General features: G+C 47.9%; 3 protein-coding genes across 5 annotated transcripts in view; all 3 read left to right on the top strand.

The window, feature by feature from the left end:
• Positions 1-7,751, top strand: part of TIMELESS (timeless circadian regulator) — a 72,998-nt gene extending 65,247 nt beyond the window's left edge. For 2 of the 3 annotated variants that reach the window (XM_081849520.1, XM_081849521.1), the window contains exons 27-30: positions 21-129; positions 3,335-3,413; positions 4,764-4,849; positions 6,725-7,751. In XM_081849520.1, coding sequence (XP_081705646.1) covers positions 21-129; positions 3,335-3,413; positions 4,764-4,849; positions 6,725-6,801 — 351 coding nt within the window. In that variant the 3' untranslated portion in view covers positions 6,802-7,751. The remainder of the gene's footprint in view (positions 1-20; positions 130-3,334; positions 3,414-4,763; positions 4,850-6,724) is intronic. The other variant, XM_081849522.1, reaches the window with a different exon arrangement.
• Positions 7,752-12,778: 5,027 nt separating this feature from the next.
• LOC309335426 (apolipoprotein F-like) lies at positions 12,779-14,441 on the top strand. Its single transcript, XM_081850456.1, has one exon. The coding sequence runs from the start codon at positions 12,794-12,796 to the stop codon at positions 13,898-13,900; it is 1,107 nt and encodes a 368-aa protein (XP_081706582.1). The 5' UTR covers positions 12,779-12,793; the 3' UTR covers positions 13,901-14,441.
• A 2,901-nt stretch (positions 14,442-17,342) lies between these two features.
• Positions 17,343-21,148, top strand: APOF (apolipoprotein F). Its single transcript, XM_081849872.1, has 2 exons — positions 17,343-17,417; positions 19,971-21,148. The coding sequence occupies exon 2, from the start codon at positions 19,979-19,981 to the stop codon at positions 21,083-21,085; it is 1,107 nt and encodes a 368-aa protein (XP_081705998.1). The 5' UTR covers positions 17,343-17,417; positions 19,971-19,978; the 3' UTR covers positions 21,086-21,148.

Below are 21,148 nucleotides of genomic sequence, written 5' to 3'. Positions count from 1 at the left end.
ACCTTCTTTACTTCCTACAGGAATCTTTCTGGCGCATCCCAGCCAAACTCAGCCCAGAGCAACTACGACAAGCAGCTGCTTCCATTGCCTCAAAAGAAGTGGAGGTTGAAACCAAAAATCAAGTAGCCGGTAGGTGTATGGAAGGGGAAACACACTGAAACAACCCTCTGCCTGTTGAAAAGGCATGTCACTCCCTTGTTCCAGCAGCGCCACTGGCTACCAGTCTTTTCTGGGCACGCACAATTCAAAGTGCTGGGTACAACCTATGAAGACCCATATGGCTTAGTTACAGGTAGGTAGCCATGTTGGTTTGCCGTAGGCGCAACAAAATAAGATATAAATAAATAAAATAATTCCTTCCAGTAGCACCTTAGAGACCAATTAAGTTAGTTACAGTGGTACCTTGGGTTAAGAACTAAATTCGTTATGGAGGTCTGTTCTCAACCTGAAACTGTTCTTAACCTGAAGCACCACTTTAGCTAATGGGGCCTCCTGCTGCTGGTGCCGCACCGCTGCTGCGTGATTTCTGTTCTCATCCTGAAGCAAAGTTCTTAACCCGAGGTACTGTTTCTGGGTTAGCGGAGTCTGTAACCTGAAGCATCTGTAACCTGAGGTACCACTGTATTGGTATGAACACACAAAAGCTGGTCTCTAAGGTGCTACTGGAAGGAATTTATTATTATTATTACTACTACTACTACTATAACTATTTTGTTTTGTTTTGTTTCGACATATGGCTTAGGTCCAGGCTATTTGGGAAGCCATGTTCCCTCATACAAACCTACTTGGGTTTTGAGATCAGGAACTAAAAAATGCAGAATGAATTAATTAGAAGCTCAATTGCTCCTAGGCCCTCTGAAGGTCTCATTCCCCTTGCCAGATAGACCTTTCACTTCCTTCAACCTCCATTGTTTGTCATCTGTAGAGCTGAACCTGCTGCCTCAGAATTTCAGAATGTGTTAGTGAGCAGTACATGACATCACAGAAGCTCAGCCAATTCACACGCAGAGACAGAAAGCAGTTCTAGTGTGTGTGTGTGTGTGTGTGTATATATATATAAACAATCTATTGATTTAGAGTCTCTTATTGCTGTACATGCACACTCTGTGTGTTGTTGTAAAATGAGGGCGTATTTGTTTTCATCCTCCTCTTGGCAGTTGTCCATATAACATGGAAACGGTTTCACATGCTATTTTTCTGCGTTTAGGTGTCTTAAAAACACCCAAGTACAAATAAAGGACAGGCACTAAAAGCATCAGCACTAATGCCTAAGCTCAGCCCTCGCTGATTGCACAACTCGGTCTAGAATAACTTCCTCAAACTGGTGGTTAATCTGTAACCCATTTTAGCATCCTAGTTCATACTGACATTATTGAACCCAAAAGCGTTAATCTGGATGGGCATGCTTTCAAATGCTTACACAGGGTTCTCCCCCTCTTCAAGTTTAAGTTTCGTTTCTTAAAAAACATGTGAATTTGGGGAATTGGTTGCTGCCGTCTCGTATCGTTGCATTTATCTGGGTGGGGAAAGATTCTGGCAGTCCTGGCAGAATCAGGGAGACATGGGAGACAGCATCTGTAATCAGATCAATATGTTTTTCAGGCCTAACCAGCCTTTGACCCCTTGAGCAAGGCATAGCCCAACTAGCATAGTAACCTTACAGGGGCTTGATGAACCTCCTGCTTTTATACTCTCCTGGTATGCCCCACGGAGGAGCTTAAGGTCCATGAATAATCATAGTTTGGAGGTCCCGGGCCCTAAGGAAGTCAGATTATCCTCCACCAGGGCCAGGGCCTTCTCAGTGATGGCTCCGACCTGGTGGAATGCTCTGTCCCATGAGATCAGGGCCCTGCAGGATTTAACTTCCTTCTGCAGGGCCTGTAAGACAGAGCTATTCCACCTGGCTTTCAATTTGAACTTAGCCTGGTCTTTCATTCCCCTTCCTTCCCTCCCCTTTTTATGAAGATTACCCTCTCTGGGATCCCACAGCTAATTCTCTTGTGGTCTCCTCGCTGGCCCAAGTAGGACTAATTTAGCCAGCTAGCCCTGGTGATCATCTAATGTTTATTGGATGGATTTCCCCCCTAAATTGAATTATGAATTATGAATTTATTGTTATTTATGTTTTATACTATATGCTATTTTTTGTTGCATCAATTAAGTGTTTTAAATTTGTTGTTAGCCGCCCTGAACCCGGTTTTTCTGAACTAGGGAGGGCGGGATATAAATAAAAATTCATTCTTTATTATTATTATACCTGACTGGGACAAGGGAGCACCTGGCAAGCCATAAAGCAGGCATATCCAAAGTCTGTGTTGATTTAATCTGACCCCCGTGGCAGTATATAAAGGTAAAGGGACCCCTGACTATTACGTCCAGTTGTGACGGACTCTGGGGTTGCAGCGCTCATCTCACTTTACTGGCCAAGGGAGCCGGTGTACAGCTTCCGGGTCATGTGGCCAGCATGACTAAGCCGCTTCTGGCGAACCAGAGCAGCGCACAGAAACGCTGTGTACCTTCCCGCTGGAGCAGTACCTATTTATCTACTTGCACTTTGACGTGCTTTTGAACTGCTAGGTTGGCAGGAGCAGGGACTGAGCAATGGGAGCTCACCCCGTCGCGGGGATTTGAACCGCTGACCTTCTGATTGGCAAGTCCTAGGCTCTGTGGTTTAACCCACAGCGCCACCCGTGTCCCTCTCCAGGAGATGTACATAGTGTAATAAAAGCAGCAAAGATGATGATGATAATAATAATAATAATAACAACAACAACAACAACAACAACAACAACAACAACAACAACAATGCAAAGTTGACATCCATGGAAGAGACCTTACTCATTCAGTTGGGAAGACTTCTCAGAACAAAAATGTCTTCAACTGCTTCTGGAAAATCCAGGTAGTGAACACCTGTTGCATCTCCACAGGAATGCTGGTTGCAGTGAAAGCCCCACTCTGAGTTACTACGGAGAGGGCTTCTGAAATCCTTGGAACTTGCAGAAGAAATTCTTCCTTCAGGAGGCAGTGACCTACAGGGGTTACAAAAGGGACATATCCAGTAACCTGTCCCTGAGCTGTATTAGGTGAATACAGCCATGGGCACAAAATTCTATAGACGTTGCTATGCCTGAGATGTTCAGTAATTCATTATAATTATAATTACAATAGCCTGTGCTGCAGTTGGGTGTTTGGGAGACCAGCTGTTCTGGAAAGTTCTAGCACCTTCCTTAGAGATCTATTACTCAAATTAAGTTTGTCAGGAACTTGAACTGAATTAAGTGCAATTCAGTAACTAGTTTGCCTCGCCACCAGACTGCCACCTCCCTTTACAGAGCTCTCACACTTTCTTTCTTGTCGGTTTCAGCGGAGGAGCATCTCGAGACAGAGGAGCCAAGATGCCTGACTGCGGAAAAGTAAGGACTGGGGGGGCACCGGGGTGTGGGAACATCACAGCACCTCATACAAAGTGGGCAAGGTGAATTGTAATAGCTTAAAAGCATGGAGGAGACTAATAGCCAGAAACAAACTCAGGTGTAGCATGCAGAATACAGGAAGCTGCCTTTATTCAGAGTCAAGACCATTGATGCATCTAGCTCACTGTTGCCTACACGAACTGGCAGCAGTGGGGATTCAGGCAGGAGTTGTTTCCTAGCCCTATGCCAGTGGTTGCAGAACTGCTACGCCCCTTCCCCCTTCTATAATCATTCTAGTTCTTGGGTGGGGTTCATTTATGTGGATGGATTATATAATGGAATTGAGCAGCTCTGTGCTTCAAGCCCGGGTGTTTTTTTGTTTTTTTGTTTTTTTGCATATCTGATTCATAGAGGCAGAAAACAATGAGTCACACGCAGCCTTGCACTTCCAGCTGTCAGAGTGAAAGCTGTCATGTTCTGAGCAGGAGCACAACAAGGAGAGAAGTCAGTTGTTTCCTGCCCGCTCCCATTTGCTGTCTCTTTTTGTTTGATATTTTCTGAATTCAATCGATGACCAGCCATCAGCAACCGGAATCCTGCTACTCTGATTTTTCCTACTTGGTTTTCTTCCCCGTCCCCCATTCAGTCCACATCTCCCTGTTCTTTTCAGAAGCTTATAATTTGATACAAAAGCAAAAACCTGGCACACCATTATACAATGGTACCTCGGGATGCGAATGGGATCCGTTCCGGAGCCCTGTTTGCATCCTGAACAAAACGTAAGATGCAACTGCGCGTGCGCATGACATCATTTTGACCGTCTGCGCATGCGTGAGCCATGAAACCCAGAAGTAACGCGCTCCGTTACTTCCGGGTCGCCACAGAGCGCAACCCAAAAGCACTCAACCTGAAACGTATTTATCCTGAGGTATGACTGTGCAGTGGTACCTCGGGTTAAGTACTTAATTCATTACGGAGGTCTGTACTTAACCTAAAACTGTTCTTAACCTGAAGCACCACTTTAGCTAATGGGGCCTCCTGCTGCCGCCGCGCCACCAGAACACGATTTCTGTTCTCATCCTGAAGCAAAGTTCTTAACCTGAAGCACTATTTCTGGGTTAGCGGAGTCTAACCTGAAGCGTATGTAACCTGAAGTGTATGTAACCCGAGGTACCACTGTATAGGTTTGTGCCACCTGAGCTACAAGTTTTTTTGGTGGAAACCTGCCTAGAGCACTGGGTGTGGGAGCTGCAGCTTCTGATTCTGCATTCTTCTCTCCCTGAGTCTATGTCTGGCATTTGTATGTGGCAGGCACACACCAACACCCCTCTTTCTTGCCCTTGTTTCCAGGGAGGAGCCCATCCAGCCCCCTCTGGGACCCAAGCGAAGGCGCTTGGTCACTGACGGTGAGGAGCAGGAAGAAGGCAACAGCCAAGGTATGTCTCGTGGCAGCAGTGTAGTTAACTTCCATCAAACGCCTTTCCCCAACCGCCATATCATCTCTTTCCCAGCCCCTACAAATAATCCCTTTGATGCTTCTCCTGGGTGCAACTTGATCACAGATCATCTGTTAGGAGTGTTGCTGGTTGTCCCCAAGTTGGGGAGACTCATTTGGCATCCGTATGAAAACTTGAGCCTTCAGAGTTAACGACTCACTTCTGTGGAATGTTCTCCCAATAGGGCTCATCCACACTTACTGTATTTTTCGCTCTATAAGACGCACCAGACCATAAGTTTTTGGAGGAGGAAAACAAGGAAAAAAATATTCTGAATCTCAGAAGCCAGAACAACAAGACGGATTGCTGCGCAGCGAAAGCAGCGATCCCTCTTGCTGTTCTGGCTTCTGGGATAGCTGCCCAGCCTGCATTCACTCCATAAGACGCACACACATTTCCCTTTACTTTTTAGGAGGGAAAAAGTGAGTCTTATAGAGCAAAAAATACGGTACTCGCCACCACCACCACCCGCTCTTTCCAGGAACAGGTCCATGCTTAAAAGCTTTGTGTCTGAGCGGTTTTTCTCCCCGCAAAACCCACTCTTTAGCGCTCAGTTGCAGCATATGTCAATTCGTGTTTTCTGCAGAGTGCCATTTGCACCGATCGAGCTTTAAAGGGCGGGTTTTTCAGGGAAAACTCCCGGGCCAAAAAAACACAGACCAAAAAGTGCTCAGATGCGGAGCTTTCCAGGCACCATGACCTGTGCTTTTAAGAGCATGGAAGAAAAGCAATGTGGATACGACCTCAGCTGACACCTTCTATATTGACTTCCAAACATTTACTGAAGGCTTCTCTTTGCTTCCGGTCTTATGCAGACAATTAAGGAGGAGGGAAATCTGTAATAGTCAAACAGGTGGTCTGTGTTAATTTTTGTGGTGTTTCTATTTTAACTGTAACCCGCTTTGCTGTTGTTGTGTTTTTAATGAAATTGCAGTATACAAATATTTTAATAAATAAAACGAACAATATCCAAAAGGCTGTGGGTTCCCCATCCCTCATGCAAAGGCTTCTGTGAGCTCAAAGTATCTGCCCATGAAGGAAGCTGCCTACCTTGTCTGCATTCACCTGGTCAGCATTGAGGTGCAAGGGAATAGCAGGCCATTCTGCCCTATTTCTGCTGCAGATGTTGACTGTATTTCCTCCCCCCTTAGACTGTCATTGTTTTATGTTTCCACGAATTAAAATCAATTGAACAACAATAGAGTAGCAACCCCCCCTTCACCCAATTGAGAGAAATAGGGGAGTGGGGGGGTGGCAGAGGCGTCAGTAGGCTACTAGAACAACCAGCAAGATACGCTGAGAGATAAGAGAGACAAAGGGCTCTTGATAGAAGTTGGGGCAATGGTCTACAGAAGAAAGACAGTGCTGTGATTAGATCATTCCACCCTTCCTTCACAGTACAGAGAGGGCAGCAGAAATTACCTGCCACCCCCTGCCCAAAGAGGCTGCCCGCTGCCTTTATGCATGAGTCACTGCTTTGAGTCTCCTCCGAATCACAAGGCATGTCAATAATCCTCAGCTTATCAGAACTTCAGAAACCCTGCCAAGAATACATTACTGAGGTTCGATTGGGGGGGCAAGGGCAGCAGAAAGGATGTTAATTATTCGGTAATGGATAGCAGTGAGAGCAGCTTCTAATGCTCTCTCTGTGTGTTTATCCTTCAGCTTCTTTCCCAGAATGCTGAATAATTCCCACTTTGCTTCTGAAGCAACTTTCTGCAAAAATCCGATTAAGTCACAGCACGGCTTTTTTCCATCGCCACTTTATCCCTTGCGCTCTTAAGATCGCGCTGTATTTTATCTTTGGCACGGCAGGGTCCAGTGATGAGGACGAGCTGCAGCCTGCTGGCAAAAGGAAGTGCCGGCGAATTGAAGAGGAGGAAGAAGATTGAAGGAGTTGGCCCTCCCTGGCCCAGTTCAGACCAGTTACACCCACTGTCAGCCTCAAGAACCACCTCGGGCAGAGGGGTCCTCGATGGAGCAGCCTGGAAAGAATCTCTCTCTTTCTCTTCCCCGGCCCCGGTCTCCCAGTATTGGTGCACAACACTTCATAGCTTTTGGGAATGGGATGCAGGCAGACTGAACATGTGAATGAGGCCTGCTAGAGAACGAATGCAGGGAAAAGAAATGGGAGACCTGCCTGAGGAGGGAAGAGGAGAATGGGCTTTCTGCCCTGCTCTGTTACAGGATACAACAGACGTTGAAACTGGTACAGGAAGAAGCTTCACTTTAAACTGTTCTGTAACTGTTTGTAGCTTACGACACCTGTGACACGGGGCGTTTGTTCTGAATGATGTCTGCTGAGAGCCAGCAAAAGCCACCCTGACAAGACTGACCTGCCAGGCAGAAACGAGGCATGTTGGCTCTTCGACTCTTAAGGCTACTTGGCTTTTGGATTTGCCACCGCTCCCTTTCTGTGCCTGGCCAAAACACGACCTCATCCCTGTGCTCAAGTCTCACATTGCCTTATAATACATGCGCACGGTCTTCTGTCTCCATTGCGCCTTGGCACCGATATTCTTCAAAAATGCGTGCTTGTACTGGAATCACACAAGACTCGTTTGACCTTGGGTGTCAGGAGTTGAATTGTTTGGGGAGGGTGGGGTTCAAAAGCAAAGATGTGCTCCTGTGCTGAATTTTGCTCCCAGATTATTGTTCTCATCACCAGCTGCTTCAGTTTTCCTTACCGACAGCTATGGACTTTGTTGCTTGGGCTGTTCCAGGCAGAGGCAACGTCAGAGATGTATAAGGGTTGCCTCTCGTTCATGGTAGAAGGGCAGGAATGTTAGCACGTGACTTGTGTGCTTGTGTTGTGTTTTCATAATAAAAATCCCCCAAACAACCCTTGGCTGACTAGTTCTAAAGAAATCCAACGTTTTAAAGGTTCTGCTTTGTTTTACAAAGCTGCTGAAAAATGCAAGAGCTTCTTGGAGGGAAGGGGATGAGGGCTTTGCAATGGTTTCAGTGCGTTGACTTTCCTTAAAAAGGAGGAGGAAAGCAATCGTAATCCTGCTTTTAGCAATTTCAGGTTTTTCTGTAATTTGAGTATTCCCACATTTGCACATGGGCACTAGCTCCATATGTTTGCACCAAGCCTGATTTGTCCCCCAGGCCCTGGGATGCGGAACCTGGTGCACTCCAGATGTGGTTTGTCTCCAGCTGCCATCAACCCCACACAGGAATGGTAAAAGTAAAGGGACCCCTGACCATTAGGTCCAGTCGCAGAAGACTCTGTGGTTGCAGCGCTCATTTCTCTTTATTGGCTGAGGGAGCCGGCGTACAGCTTCTGGGTCATGTGGCCAGCATGACTAAGCCGCTTCTGGCAAACCAGAGCAGCGCACGGAAACGGCGTTTACCTTCCCACCGGAGCGGTACCTATTTATCTACTTGCACTTTGTGCTTTTGAACTGCTAGGTTGGCAGGAGCTGGGACCAAGCAACAGGAGCTCACCCCGTCACAGGGATTCGAACCGCCGACCTTCTAATCGGCAAGCCCTAGGCTCTGTGGTTTAACCCACAGCGCCACCTGCATCCCTACACAAGAATAGACTCCTCCACAATTCTGCTCGCCCCACAGCTTTCCCCCAAGAAATCTTGCTGAATCGGAGCAAAATATCAGCCGTTTTTTCTGCAAATTGAGGTTCACTCCGATTCAGCCTGGGTTTTCCGAGGGGAAAACACAGGACAAGTGGAAAACCTTTTGACCCTTTGCTTTCTAGGCATGGAACAAGTGTGGACAGGCCCTGTGACATTGTAGTCCAATATCTGGAGAAACACAGGGTTCCCAGCCTAAACTTTAGAGAGCAATTGCTGGGAATTGCAAGTGGGGAGACTGTTGTTGGCACTCATGACCTGTTTTGTGAGCTGCCTGGGGTTTTCTGGTTGGCCACTCCTGAGAACAAGGTGACAGACCAGATCGGTATTGGGTCTGATCCAGGACATAAGTGCAACAGGTATTCCCAGCAACTGATATTCAGGGACGGTCTGCTTCTCACACCCCGGAAAACACGGCCAGCAGCCAGCAATAGCCGTACTCTCCATAAATTTACCCTAATCCTCTGTTGGAACCAGTCTAGCTGGTGGCCATCACTGCATATTCTGGCAGGCAGTTCCATTGATTTAACTATGTGCAACGTAAAGAGTTGCTTTCCGCTCTGTGCCCTGAATTGGCATTCAGCTTCACACCATGCGCAACTTTATAGAACCCTTGTCATGTCTGCCCTCAGTCCTTTCCACACTCGAAATCCCCAGATGTAACCATTGCTCGTTAAGTGAATAGCTCCAGCCCCTTGATCATTTTGGTTGCAAAGGGCTTCTAGAGGAATTCCCGCTCAAAGTAGCTGCTGAATCAAAGCCAGAGAGTTGCAGCAGAAACCGAAATGAGTTGAGGATGAATACATCTGTGCCCCTTGCAAAGGGAGAGGGGAAGCTGATAATGAATTAACTTGATAATGAAGTAGAGTGTTGCAATGGGGTCTGCTGATAAGACCCCAGAATATAGATATATAAGCACTGGGGAAATGGCTCTGCATTCCCACCTTGGTAATTATACGCTTGTACCTCTTCTCCAAACAGGTAAGCTGCTCCATTCTGGTGGATGGGCAAGGGCCAGCATGCTATGGGGGAAATAGATTTTAGGAGACTTGTAGAGGAGCAGACTTAAGGGTTTCAGTTTGAAGATGAGGACCAGGATAGTATGTTAGGCTAGCAGGGAGGCCCCTTATGTTTCTAGAATGAGGATCAGCATCTGGAGAAAATAAAAATATTGGCATGTATAATGTGGCTGTTCACTAGAAGCAGCTCGGATGCTGTGACATTGACCAGATCTCTAGGAGTTCCTTATGGAAGCAAATGTGGCTGCTTGCAATTCATGGCTGACTCAGCTGCTTTATGAGATTGTGTTTCCTAAGTGCCGGCACCAAAGGGAAAAGACACTGCTTTGTCATAACATTTTCCCCCAGTGAAGAACCCTGATTGCTATTGTTTTAAGCAGCTTTGACAGCGCCATATGGAACTCTGACCTGTACAGGATGTAACCTTCAGAACATAATGGGGGTTTTTTTTGAACGCTCAGTTGTTCATTTTTCGTCTCCCACCATATCTTGACCTAGATCTTGAGGGTTTGAACAAGGAATGGGGAATCTTGAGAGTTAAACAACAACTAAGGTAAAGGGACCCTTGACCATTAGGTCCAGTCATGACCGACTCTGGGGTTGCAGCGCTCATCTCACTCTATAGGCCGAGGGAGCCGGCGTTTGTCCGCAGACAGCTTCTGGGTCATGTGGCCAGCATGACTAAGCTGCTTCTGGCAAACCAGAGCAGCACACGGAAACTCCGTTTACCTTCCCACCGGAGTGGTACCTATTTATCTACTTGCACTTTGACGTGCTTTCAAACGGCTAGGTTGGCAGGAGCAGGGACTGAGCAACGGGAGCTCACCCCGTCGCGGGGATTCGAACCGCCAACCTTCTGATTGGCAAGCCCTAGGCTCTGTGGTTTAACCCACAGCGCCACCCGCGTCCCTAAACAACAACTAGACAGCCACAAATTCCCTTGCCATGATTTCCCTCTGCTCTTGTTTTTTCAGGAGGCACATGACAGGCAAGCTGTTTTTTCTGCCTCCTCCCCTTCTGAAAACATTCTGCTGCTTTCACACTTGGAAATAGCAGCTACTGTAGAAAAGTAGGTGAGTGGGTGGGATGCCACTGGCAGACCCTCCAAGTGTCCCTATTCTCCAGGGACAGTCTCAGATTTACAGAAGCCATCCCGGTTTCTGATTTGATCTCGGAATGTGCTGCTATTCCTTAGGATCTCCCTATTTTCATGGGAGAAATGTTGGAGGGTATTGAGTTATGCAGCCCCCAAGCCAAGGCGATAACTTTAGAAAACATCTGGAGGCAGCCCTGTATAAGGAAGTTTCTTTTAACGTTTTACTGTGTTTTTATATGTGTTGGAAGTGCCCAGAGTGGTTGGGGCAACCCAGTCAGATGAACGAGGTATAAATCATAAACTTAGTACATAGGTAAAGGTAAAGGGACCCCTGACCATTAGGACCAGTCATGGCTGACTCTGGGGTTGCGGCGCTCATCTCGCTTTATTGGCCGAGGGAGCCGGTGTACAGCTTCCGGGTCATGTATCCAGCATGACTAAGCCGCTTCTGGCGAACCAGAGCAGCGCACGGAAACGCCGTTTACCTTCCCGCCAGAGCGGTACCTATTTATCTACTTGCACTTTGACGTGCTTTCGAACTGCTAGGTTGGCAGAAGCAGGGACTGAGCAACGGGAACTCACCCTGTCGTGGGGATTCGAACCGCTGACCTTCTGATTGGCAAGTCCTAGGCTCTGTGGTTTAACCCACAGCGCCACCCGTGTCCTGCAAAACCTATTACATAGGACATCCCTATTTTCATCAAAGAAATGTTGGAAGGGTATGAACTAGGAGAAATGGTTCCAGCCTCCTTTCTTAAAGCCATCGCCTTCCGGCCAAAATGTGCTCCTGATGAAGGGCTGAATGATACATTTAAAGCACATGACGTCCCCAGAGAATCCTGGGACCTAGTCTACTCAGTTGTGGCTCTAGCACCTTTAATAAACTACAGCTCCCAGAATTCTTTGGCAGAAGCCATGTGCTTTCAACGTATGGAGTGCATGTGACCCTTGTTTCAAGCAGGAGACTAAAGGCTTTCTATTGGCTGATAGAAAGGCCCTGTGTGGGATTACTCATCAGCAGAGTAGGTGTTCCCTCAAAATCTTTGTCTAGACCTGACAAAGAACTTGGGGTGAGATTAATTCCCTCTTAAGGGGAAGTCTGACTTTCACTTCAATCATCCAAAAAGAAGTGAAGCATTTTGGGGCACGGAGTCCAAACTAAATCAGCTTTTCCTAGGGCACATTCTTCAAAGGAAGCAGCTGCAAGCAGAGTTTTTTTAGGAAGCCACTCTCATTTGAGCAAACACAAACGCCTAACGCCCTCGCATGTAGACTTAACTCTGGCTGCTGCCACTGCTGTGAGGGCATAGGTCCCAGCATGATGGTAACTGCTTTAAACAGTGATGGCTTCCCCTGAAGAATCCTGGGAGATGTAGTTTGTTGAGGGTGCTGAGAATTGCTGGGAGACCGCTATTCCCCTTCTAGAGCTATACAGTGGTACCTCAGGTTACATATGCTTCAGGTTACCTACGCTTCAGGTTACAGACTCCGCTAACCCAGAAATATTACCTCACGTTAAGAACTTTGCTTCAGGATGAGAACAGAAATTGTGCTCCGGCGGCAGTGGGAGGCCCCATTAGCTAAAGTGGTGCTTCAGGTTAAGAACAGACCTCTGGAATGAGTTAAGTACGTAACCAGAGGTACCACTGTATGCAGAGTGGTTTAAGAGTCCGTTCCTCTTCCCAGAGTTACTCCGGTAACTCTGAGGAGAATAGGGGTCTGCTAACAACCCCAGTCCATGTACTTAAAAGTCTGCAGTCCCCAGTCAGTCTAAACCACTGAGCCTCTTGGGCTTGCCAATCAGAAGGTTGGCGGTTCAAATCCCCGTAACGGAGTGAACTCCTGTTGCTCTGTCCCACCTCCTGCCAACCTAGCAGTTCAAAAGCACACCAGTGCAAGTAGATAAATAGGTATCACTGTGGTGGGAAGGTAAATGGCATTTCCGTGTGCTCTGGTTTTTACCACGGTGTTCCGTTGCACCAGAAGCCGTTTAGTCCTGCTGGCCACATGACCCGGAAAACTGTCTGTGGACGAACGTCAGCTCCCTCAGCTTGAAAGTGAGATGACCCCATCCAGGGGTCGTTTACCTTTTTACCTATCCCAGTGCCACACTCCTCCATACAGATTCTCAAGTAAGAGCTATATATTCTTCTGTCTCCTTTCAACAGGACTTCCAATGAATCTATCCAACATGTACCTGCCCTCGCTGCCTCCCAAGGCCTTCTTGACTTTCTTTGGCTTCCTGCTCCTATGCCATGAATCAGAAGTGCACTTGCTGTCCATGGCGAATCCCAGGGAGAAGGCTGCTGAAGACCACCCACTGACCTCTGACTCCCCCTCTGTTCCTCTCCGCATCTTCCTGAGCTCCATTTCCCCCAAATCCCCTCAGTTGCCCCGAAAAGGGGTTTCCTGTGAAGACTTGATGCCTGAAGCCCTGGACGGTTTTGCTGATGTGCCTGAGCTCTCCCAGACCCTCATCCGAGCTGCATTAGTGCTGGCCCTGCAAAGGGCAGGCTGTAGCCGGCATGCGGAAACCCTCGTCTTGGACCTCTACGAGGAGCTAGGACAGGTAGATTCGGACGACCTCCTCTTTGTGATGGCCGGGTCTACGAACACCACTCATTCCCCCGGTCAGAGGAAGAGCAGCGCCGCCTTGCAATTCAACTTGGACCAGCTTGCACAAACGCCAGTCCATCACTGCCGAGGTCTGTTGCCGGTGAACGGATCCCTCCTGTACGGCAAGGCACACAAAGTCTACCGGGGTTTCCCGGCGGCTTCCAAAGCCTGCCACCGTCTAGGGGATTCCTGTGCCGGAGTGGCCTCCAATGACAGCAGCAGCTTCTACGTGGTGGAAAGAAAGGGCAGTTACTTCCTGCCCCGCCATGGCGCCACCTCCTGGCTCCACCAGTGCCGCAGGCTTGGAAGAGGCCGCCGTTCCACCGCGGAGGACTGCGACAATGAGACCGAGGAGAAAATCTACCTTATCCTGGACTGGATTCCTTGGGTCGGCGCCCTCTACAGCTTTGCCACCAGCGTGTACTTTGCAAAGCTGAACTGCATGGAACTGGCGCATCAGCGTGCTATGAGCTGCGCCATAGACATAGGCCACGATTTGCTGCTTTTTGCGACTGGCGGGGCCAGCGGCGTTCTTGGCATGGGGATTTATGCGGGGCTAAAGCCAGGCTTGAAGACGGCGGTGCGAGCCATGCTGAGGTATTTGAGAGAGGAGATGCACTCTTTTCCTGTCCCTTCCAACTACTCCGGTCCACTCACCACCTTCTAGCTGCTCCATAACTGTTCCTAGCCCAGATGAAGCGACTCTCGTGAACTCTCCATCGCCTAGAGAACACAGATGTTTTTTGGGGTGGCGAAAACAGAGGATCCTTATTTGCTTGCTTTTGTCTTCTAGAAGTGCTAGTTCAAAGTGCTGGTTTTGAAATTATGAGAAAGGCCTGGGATAAGACATATCTGAAAGCAATGTGGAAAATGATTGTTGTTTTTTTAAAAAAACCTGAAGTTATTATATTGAGTTGTACAGGAATTGTTGGACTTATTGAATAAAAGACTGTGTTCCTGTACGTGAGAGTGGATCCTAGGCCAAGACCAGCCATCCCTAGAGAAGGAAGAAACCTCCAGCAAAGAAGATGAAGAAGACTGGCAAACTAAGCTATTGAACTATTTAGGTTAATTTAGTCAATGTAGAATCCAAGATAGAAAGGGGACTTTGATTATTAAAAAAAAAAAAGATTTGATGCTCGTCTTTTAAGCTTTGTATATATACTTTTAAGTTAGTATAACTTTTGAAACTCACTTGTATTAAGATGAACAAGGTTTAAAAATTGGACTATTAAGATTAAAAGGTTTTAAGGATGTGCACGAACAAGTATTAAACAATGAAACCAAGAGGAGGAGGGGAGGGAAGACAAGCAAAAATACGGTGTTTTTTCATTATGGTGGTTTTTTTCTGTCCCTCCCCCCCCCCCTTTATATACTGTTGTTATTATGTTTACTTTTTGATGTTATCTTTTTGGAAAATCAATAAATTGTTAATTAAAAAAAACCATGAATGCTGGTTTTGACCTACAAAGCCTTAGATGGCTCAGGACTACAATACCTCAAAGGCTGCCCACCTAGACGCTGAGATCATCTTCTGAGACCCTCTTGTGCCTCCTCCTTGAGAGGTCTGGAGGACGAGAGCATGAGAACGGGCCTTCTCTGCAGTGGCTCCCCATCTGTAGAATGCTCTCCCCAGGAAAGTTCGCCTGGAGCCCTCCTTATATAACTTTAGGCGCCAGGCAAAAATGTTCTTTTAACCAGGCCTTTGGTTGATTGACATCCTATGCCCTTTTAAAATGTGGGGGGCATTATTGGGTTTTTTCATTTTTATTTTATGTATTTTGTGGTTTTATATTCTGCTTTTACCCTGTGAAGCACCCTGAGACCTGTGGGTATAGGGCAATATATGAATTTAATAAAGAATAATAGACAACACTTTTCTAAAAATCTGTGTTTCAAAAGTACTTTGGCTCTGGGGCCCCTCCAGGAGAGTGTCAGTGTAAGTGTTTTGAAACATGAGAGATCCAAAGGCTGGTAATATAAGAACGGGCCTTTTCTACAGTGGCTCCCCACTTGTGGAAAGCTTTCCCCAAAGAGGTTTGGCTGGCTCCTTCACTATACACTTTAGGTACCAGGCTAAAACGTTCCTCTTCAACCAGGCCTTGGGGTGATTGACATCCGATGCCTTTTTAAATGTGTTGGGGGTTGGGTTAGTGCTTTGCTATCGTTTTTATTTTTATTACGTATTTTGTTTTTTTTTTCCTATTTGTAATCGTACGTTGTGAACCGCCCTGAGATTTATAGATAAAGGGCAGTATAAAGGTAAAGGGACCCCTGACCATTAGGTCCAGTCGTGGCTGACTCTGGGGTTGCGGTGCTCATCTCGCTTTATTGGCCAAGGAAGCCGGTGTACAGCTTCCAGATCATGTGGCCAGCATGACTAAGCCGCTTCTGGCGAACCAGAGCAGCACACGGAAACGCTGTTTACCTTCCCACCGGAGTGGTACCTATTTATCTACTTGCACTTTGACGTGCTTTCGTACTGCTAGGCTGGCAGGAGCAGGGACTGGGCAACGGGAGCTCACCCCGTCGCGGGGATTTGAACCTCCAACCTTCTGATCGGCAAGTCCTAGGCTCTGTGGTTTAACCCACAGCGCCACCTGCGTCCCTAAAGGGCAGTATACAAATTTAATAAATTATTAACAAACATAATAATTCTCGAAAACATCTGAATCGAGTGATACTTGACTGTGAATGCTCTGGATCAGTGTCTGAATGCATTGGTTTTACCGGTTGAGGCTAATAAATTGTGTGCTTGAATTTTAGGAAGGCAAGATTTTATTTGGGTGGGTGGTCTGGGAAACAGTCAAGTTACCCGTTCTGGATGGGGTTGCACTTCTTCTGAAGGTGCTTCTTCTTCTTTGGCAATCCCTTGTTGCTGAGTAAGATTGTCTTCCATGAACACAGTTTCAAAAGTGAGTCCATAAGTGACTGTGGAGGCCAATTCTGAATCTACACGTCCTTCCACAGTGGCGACATAGGTTTCCAGGCAGGAGTTGATCATAGTGAGGGTTTGCCAAGCATGCCTTCCTCTTAGCACATTTCACCCTTGCGTCCTGAGTTTGAGCTTCAACGTCCAAAGTTCGTCTTCAAAGTCCATGACACCTTTGGAAATGGCTGTTCTCCAATTGGAGCACTCACAGGCCAGTGTTTCCCAGTTGTCAATGTTTATACTACATTTTTAAAGATTTGCCTTGTCTTTAAACCTCTTTTGTTGACCACCAGCATTACGCTTTCCATTTTTAAGTTCGAAACAGAGTAGTTGCTTTGGAAGACGATAATCAGGCAGCCACACAACATGACCAGTCCAACGAAGTTGATGTTGAAGAATCTTTGCTTCTTCCAGTACACTGGCCTGTCTGAAATGATGTGTAAAAAATTTCGGAGACACCATTGATGGAATCTTTTGAGGAGTTGGAGATGGTGTTTATAAGTGATTTATAGGTGGGCCACTTATAAACGCCATCTGAAGAAGCAGGTGCATAGCTTGAGGATACTCCTGGATCTATCTGTCATCCATAGTGCCCTTGATGGCAAGGAGTGGCTTACGCGGGTGGCGCTGTGGGTTAAACCACAGAGCCTAGGACTTGCCGATCAGAAGGTAGGTGGTTCGAATCCCCACGACGGGGTGAGCTCCCGTTGCTCGGTCCCTGCTCCTGCCAACCTAGCAGTTTGAAAGCACGTCAAAGTGCAAGTAGATAAATAGGTACTGCTCCGGCGGGAAGGTAAACGGCGTTTCCGTGCGGTGCTCTGGTTCGCCAGAAGCGGCTTAGTCATGCTGGCCACATGACCCGGAAGCTGTACACTGGGCTCCCACGCCAGATAAAGCGAAATGAGCGCCGCAACCCCAGAGTCGGTCACGACTGGACCTAATGGTCAGGGGTCCCTTTAAAAGGACATAGCTCCAGCTCTTTGATTGTGTCAGTTGCAAAGGACTTCCCCTGTGTTCTGTTCTCGGGTATCCCTACTAAAATAAGCTGTTGAATCAACGCAGGGAATGCTGAAAAAAAAAAAGTTGACAGTGGCCCTCACAAAGATGCCAGAACTTGATAGTGAAGCCATGTGTTGCAATGAAGTCTGCTGATAAGACTGACCAACCAGGGTAGAGATCTATAACACAGGGGCAAAAGGCTACAGATTCCCACCTAGATTCTCTGTATGCTTGTGCCTCCTCTGCAGAAAAGGTAAGCTGCTCCTTCCTGGTGGCAGGCGAGTGGGTGGGAAAAGGCTGGCGTGGGGGGAAAGGTTTTAAGGGACTTGCAGAGCAGCAAACCAGGGTTTCATTCTGGAGACAAGGTAGCAGGACAGAGTGCTAGGCTGATAGGATCAGCACCTGACATTGCATTGCATTCCTTTATTTCATTTCTGTTCCACCCTTTCTCCCAAAGGAGCCCAATATCAAACATGGTCTTGAAAGACCTACATTGGCTCCCTGTACATTTCTGAGCACAATTCAAAGTGTTGGTGCTGACCTTGAAAGCTCTAAACAGCCTCGGTCCAGTATACCTAAAGGAGTGTCTCCACCCCCATCGTTCTGCCCGGACACTGAGGTCCAGTGCCGAGGGCCTTCTGGCGGTTCCCTGCGAGAAGCCAAGTTACAGGGAACCAGGCAGAGGGCCTTCTCGGTAGTGGCACCCACCCTGTGGAACGCCCTCCCACCAAATGTCAAAGAGAAAAACAACTACCAGACTTTTAGAAGACACCTGAAGGCAGCCCTGGTTAGGGAAGCTTTTAATGTTTAATAGACTATTGTATTTTAATATTCTGTTGAAAGCCGTCCAGAGTGGCTGGGGAAACCCAGCCAGATGGGCAGGGTATAAATAAGTCATCATCATCAGCATCAGCATCAGCATCAGCATCAGCATCATCATATTGATCAGACCTGTGAGGGTTCCTGGTGCAAATGAACTTGGCAGTGTAGCAGAGAGTCGTGGCTTATGGAGACCTTGTCCACATTGGAGGAAAATGTGGATTTGAACCAGCCTGCCTCCCCATTAATGTGGGCAGGTCCGTATGACATCCCCCCCTTTGCCCCAGTGTTCTCCCGAACCTTTCCCTCTTTTAAATGTGAGGTTTTCCCATCCTTGGAAAGCTAAACGTGGAAGAACCCCCCACCTGAAGTGGGAAAGGTCTGGAACAACCCTGAGTTGGAATCCAATTTTATTATGACGCTGTCAAGCCTTGAGCTGTTTTAACTGACATTTGTAAGAGAGCCCTCCAGTGGTCTTGAAGTGTCTTGATTTGCTTCTTAAACACCACACACAGTGGAAAGTATCTTCTGTCCTTTGGCTTAGCGTTCTGTTTGGGATGGAGCTCCCTGTCTCACATTTGTTTGTTTTAAGCCAGCTCAGACAGCTCCATATGGGACTCTGACCTGTGGAGCATGTTCCCTTTAGATGTTAGGGCTCATCCACTTCCTCTTTCCCCCAGGAAAAAAAAAGGCTCTTTACCCCTTCATTCAGGCATAGGCAAACTCAGCCCTCCAGATGTTTTGGGACTACAACTCCCATCATCCCTAGCTAACAGGACCAGTGGTCAGGGATGGTGGGAGTTGTAGTCCCAAAACATCTGGAGGCCTGCCTTAATTGGATCAAATGACATTTCAGGTTTTCTCTGGATCGACATTTGCTCTGATTGAGAGGTAAAGAGCAGTCTTCCCTGTGGAAAGGAGCAGGGCAAGGAGAAATCTACTCGGACCTGTGCTTTCTAGGCATGAAACATGGATGAGCCCATAAAAGCATTCCCCCCCTAAATGCTCCTTTATTCATTCTCTCCCACCCCCACCGTTTCTAGTTCTGGATATTGAAGGTTTGCACCAAGGATGGAGCAACTGTTGGTGGACTGCAGTTCCACTGGCCACGGCAGCTGGGACTGATGGAAGTTGGGAGTTCAACAACATCCGGACAGCCACAAGCTCCCTTACCCTGATTTTCCTCTGCTCTGTTTTCCCAGGAGGCAGATGATAGGCAAGCTGTTTTTCCCTGCCTCCTCCCCTTCTGAAAACATTCTGCTGCTTTCAATCTTGGAAAGAGCAGGAAATGAAAAATGACAAGCAAGTGGGTGGGTGGGTGAGCTGCCACTGGGACAAAGGGTTCCAGCCTCCTGTTCTTAAAACCGCCTTCTTTCAGCCAAACAATGTGCTCCTGATGAAGGGAGGAAGCACTTCTGGTGCCCAGGGGCAGCTCTTGGTCCCATCCGTATCAGACTTTTAAAGCATGTGACTTTTCCCAAAGAATCCTGGGAACTGTAGTAGAGTAGAGTAGAGTAGAGTAGAGTAGAGTAGAGTAGAGTAGTTTGGATTTGATATCCCGCTTTATCACTACCCGAAGGAGTCTCAAAGTGGCTCACAATCTCCTTTCCCTTCCCCCCCACAACAACAAACACTCTGTGAGGTGAGTGGGACTGAGAGACTTCAAAGAAGTATGACTAGTGCAAGGTCACCCAGCAGCTGCATGTGGAGGATAGGGGAATCAAACCCGGTTCACCAGATTACGAGACTACTACTCCTAACCACTACACCACACTGGCTCCCTGTACTGTAGTGTACCTGCCACAGACCTGCAGCTCCCAGCAGCCTTAACAAGCCACAGCTAATGTGATTTAAAGCTATGTTAATTAAAGGTGTGGTATTCCTGTGCCCCTGGAACCTGATCCAAAGGACTTTGGAGCTGAGGGCCCTTAGACCCTCGCATAAAAATATGAGAGCCAGATGTTTCTCAATTTCCTCCTTTCAACAGGACTTCCAATGAATCTGTCCAACATGTATCGGCCCTCGCTACCTCCCAAGGCCTTCTTGACTTTCTTTGGCTTCCTGCTCCTATGTCATGGATCAGAAGGGCGCTTGCTGTCCATGGCGAATCCCAGGGAGAAGGCTGCTGAAGACCACCCACTGACCTCTGACTCCCCCTCTGTTCCTCTCCGCATCTTCCTGAGCTCCATCTCCCCCAAATCCCCCCATTTGCCCCGAAAAGGGGTTTCCTGCGAAGACTTGATGCCTGAAGCCCTGGACGGTTTTGCTGATGTGCCTGAGCTCTCCCAGACCCTCATCCGAGCTGCATTAGTGCTGGCCCTGCAAAGGGCAGGCTGTAGCCGGCACGCGGAAACCCTCATCCTGCGCCTCTACAAGGAGTTGGGACAGACAGATACAGATGACCTCCTGTTTGCAATGGCCGGGACTCTGAACACCACTCGGTCCCCTGTTCAGAGGAAAAGCAGCGCTGCCTTGAGATTCTTCTTGAACCTGCAGGTGCAAACACCGGTCCGGCACTGCCAGGATCTGGTGCCGCTGAACGGATCCTTCCTGCACGGCAAAGAATACAGAGTCTACCGGGGCTTCGGGATGGCTTCCAGAGCCTGTTACCGCCTACGGGATTCTTGTGCCGGAGTGTCCTCTAATGGCAGCAGTTGGTTCCATGTGGTGGCACGAGAGGGTAGCTATCTCTTGCCCCAGCGTGGTGCCTACACCTGGCTCCGTAAGTGCCACGGGCCTGCAAGAGGGCGACGTTCCACCCCGGACAACTGTACTAGTGAGACGGAGCAAAAAGTCCATGCAGTCGTGAACTGGATTCCTGGAGTCAGCACCGCCTACAACCTTGGAACCACCATTTACTTTGCGGCCAAGGACTGCAAGGAGCTGGCAGAGGAACGTGGTATAGATACCCTTGTAGATGTCGGCCAGGATACACTGCTCGCAGTGACAGGCGGGGCAGGCAGTGTTTGGGGGATGGGGATTTCTGCAGCTCTAAAGCCGGCGGTCCGAAGTGGTGTGCATTCTTTGATACGCTACTTCCGAGAGAAGGAAGAGCCTTATCCTGTCCCCTCCAATTTCTCAGGCCCCGCCATTGTCATCTAGTTGCAACAAAGCACCTTCTCTTCTCAATCAAGCGTTTCTTGCTATAAAATTGTATGATCAGTC

This window comes from Podarcis erhardii (genome assembly GCF_964252035.2).
Source record: "Podarcis erhardii genome assembly, chromosome: 2".
In the NCBI taxonomy this organism is placed as follows: domain Eukaryota; kingdom Metazoa; phylum Chordata; class Lepidosauria; order Squamata; family Lacertidae; genus Podarcis; species Podarcis erhardii.
Note: the sequence above shows the minus strand (reverse complement) of the source record. Positions and strands in the feature narration are given on the sequence as shown.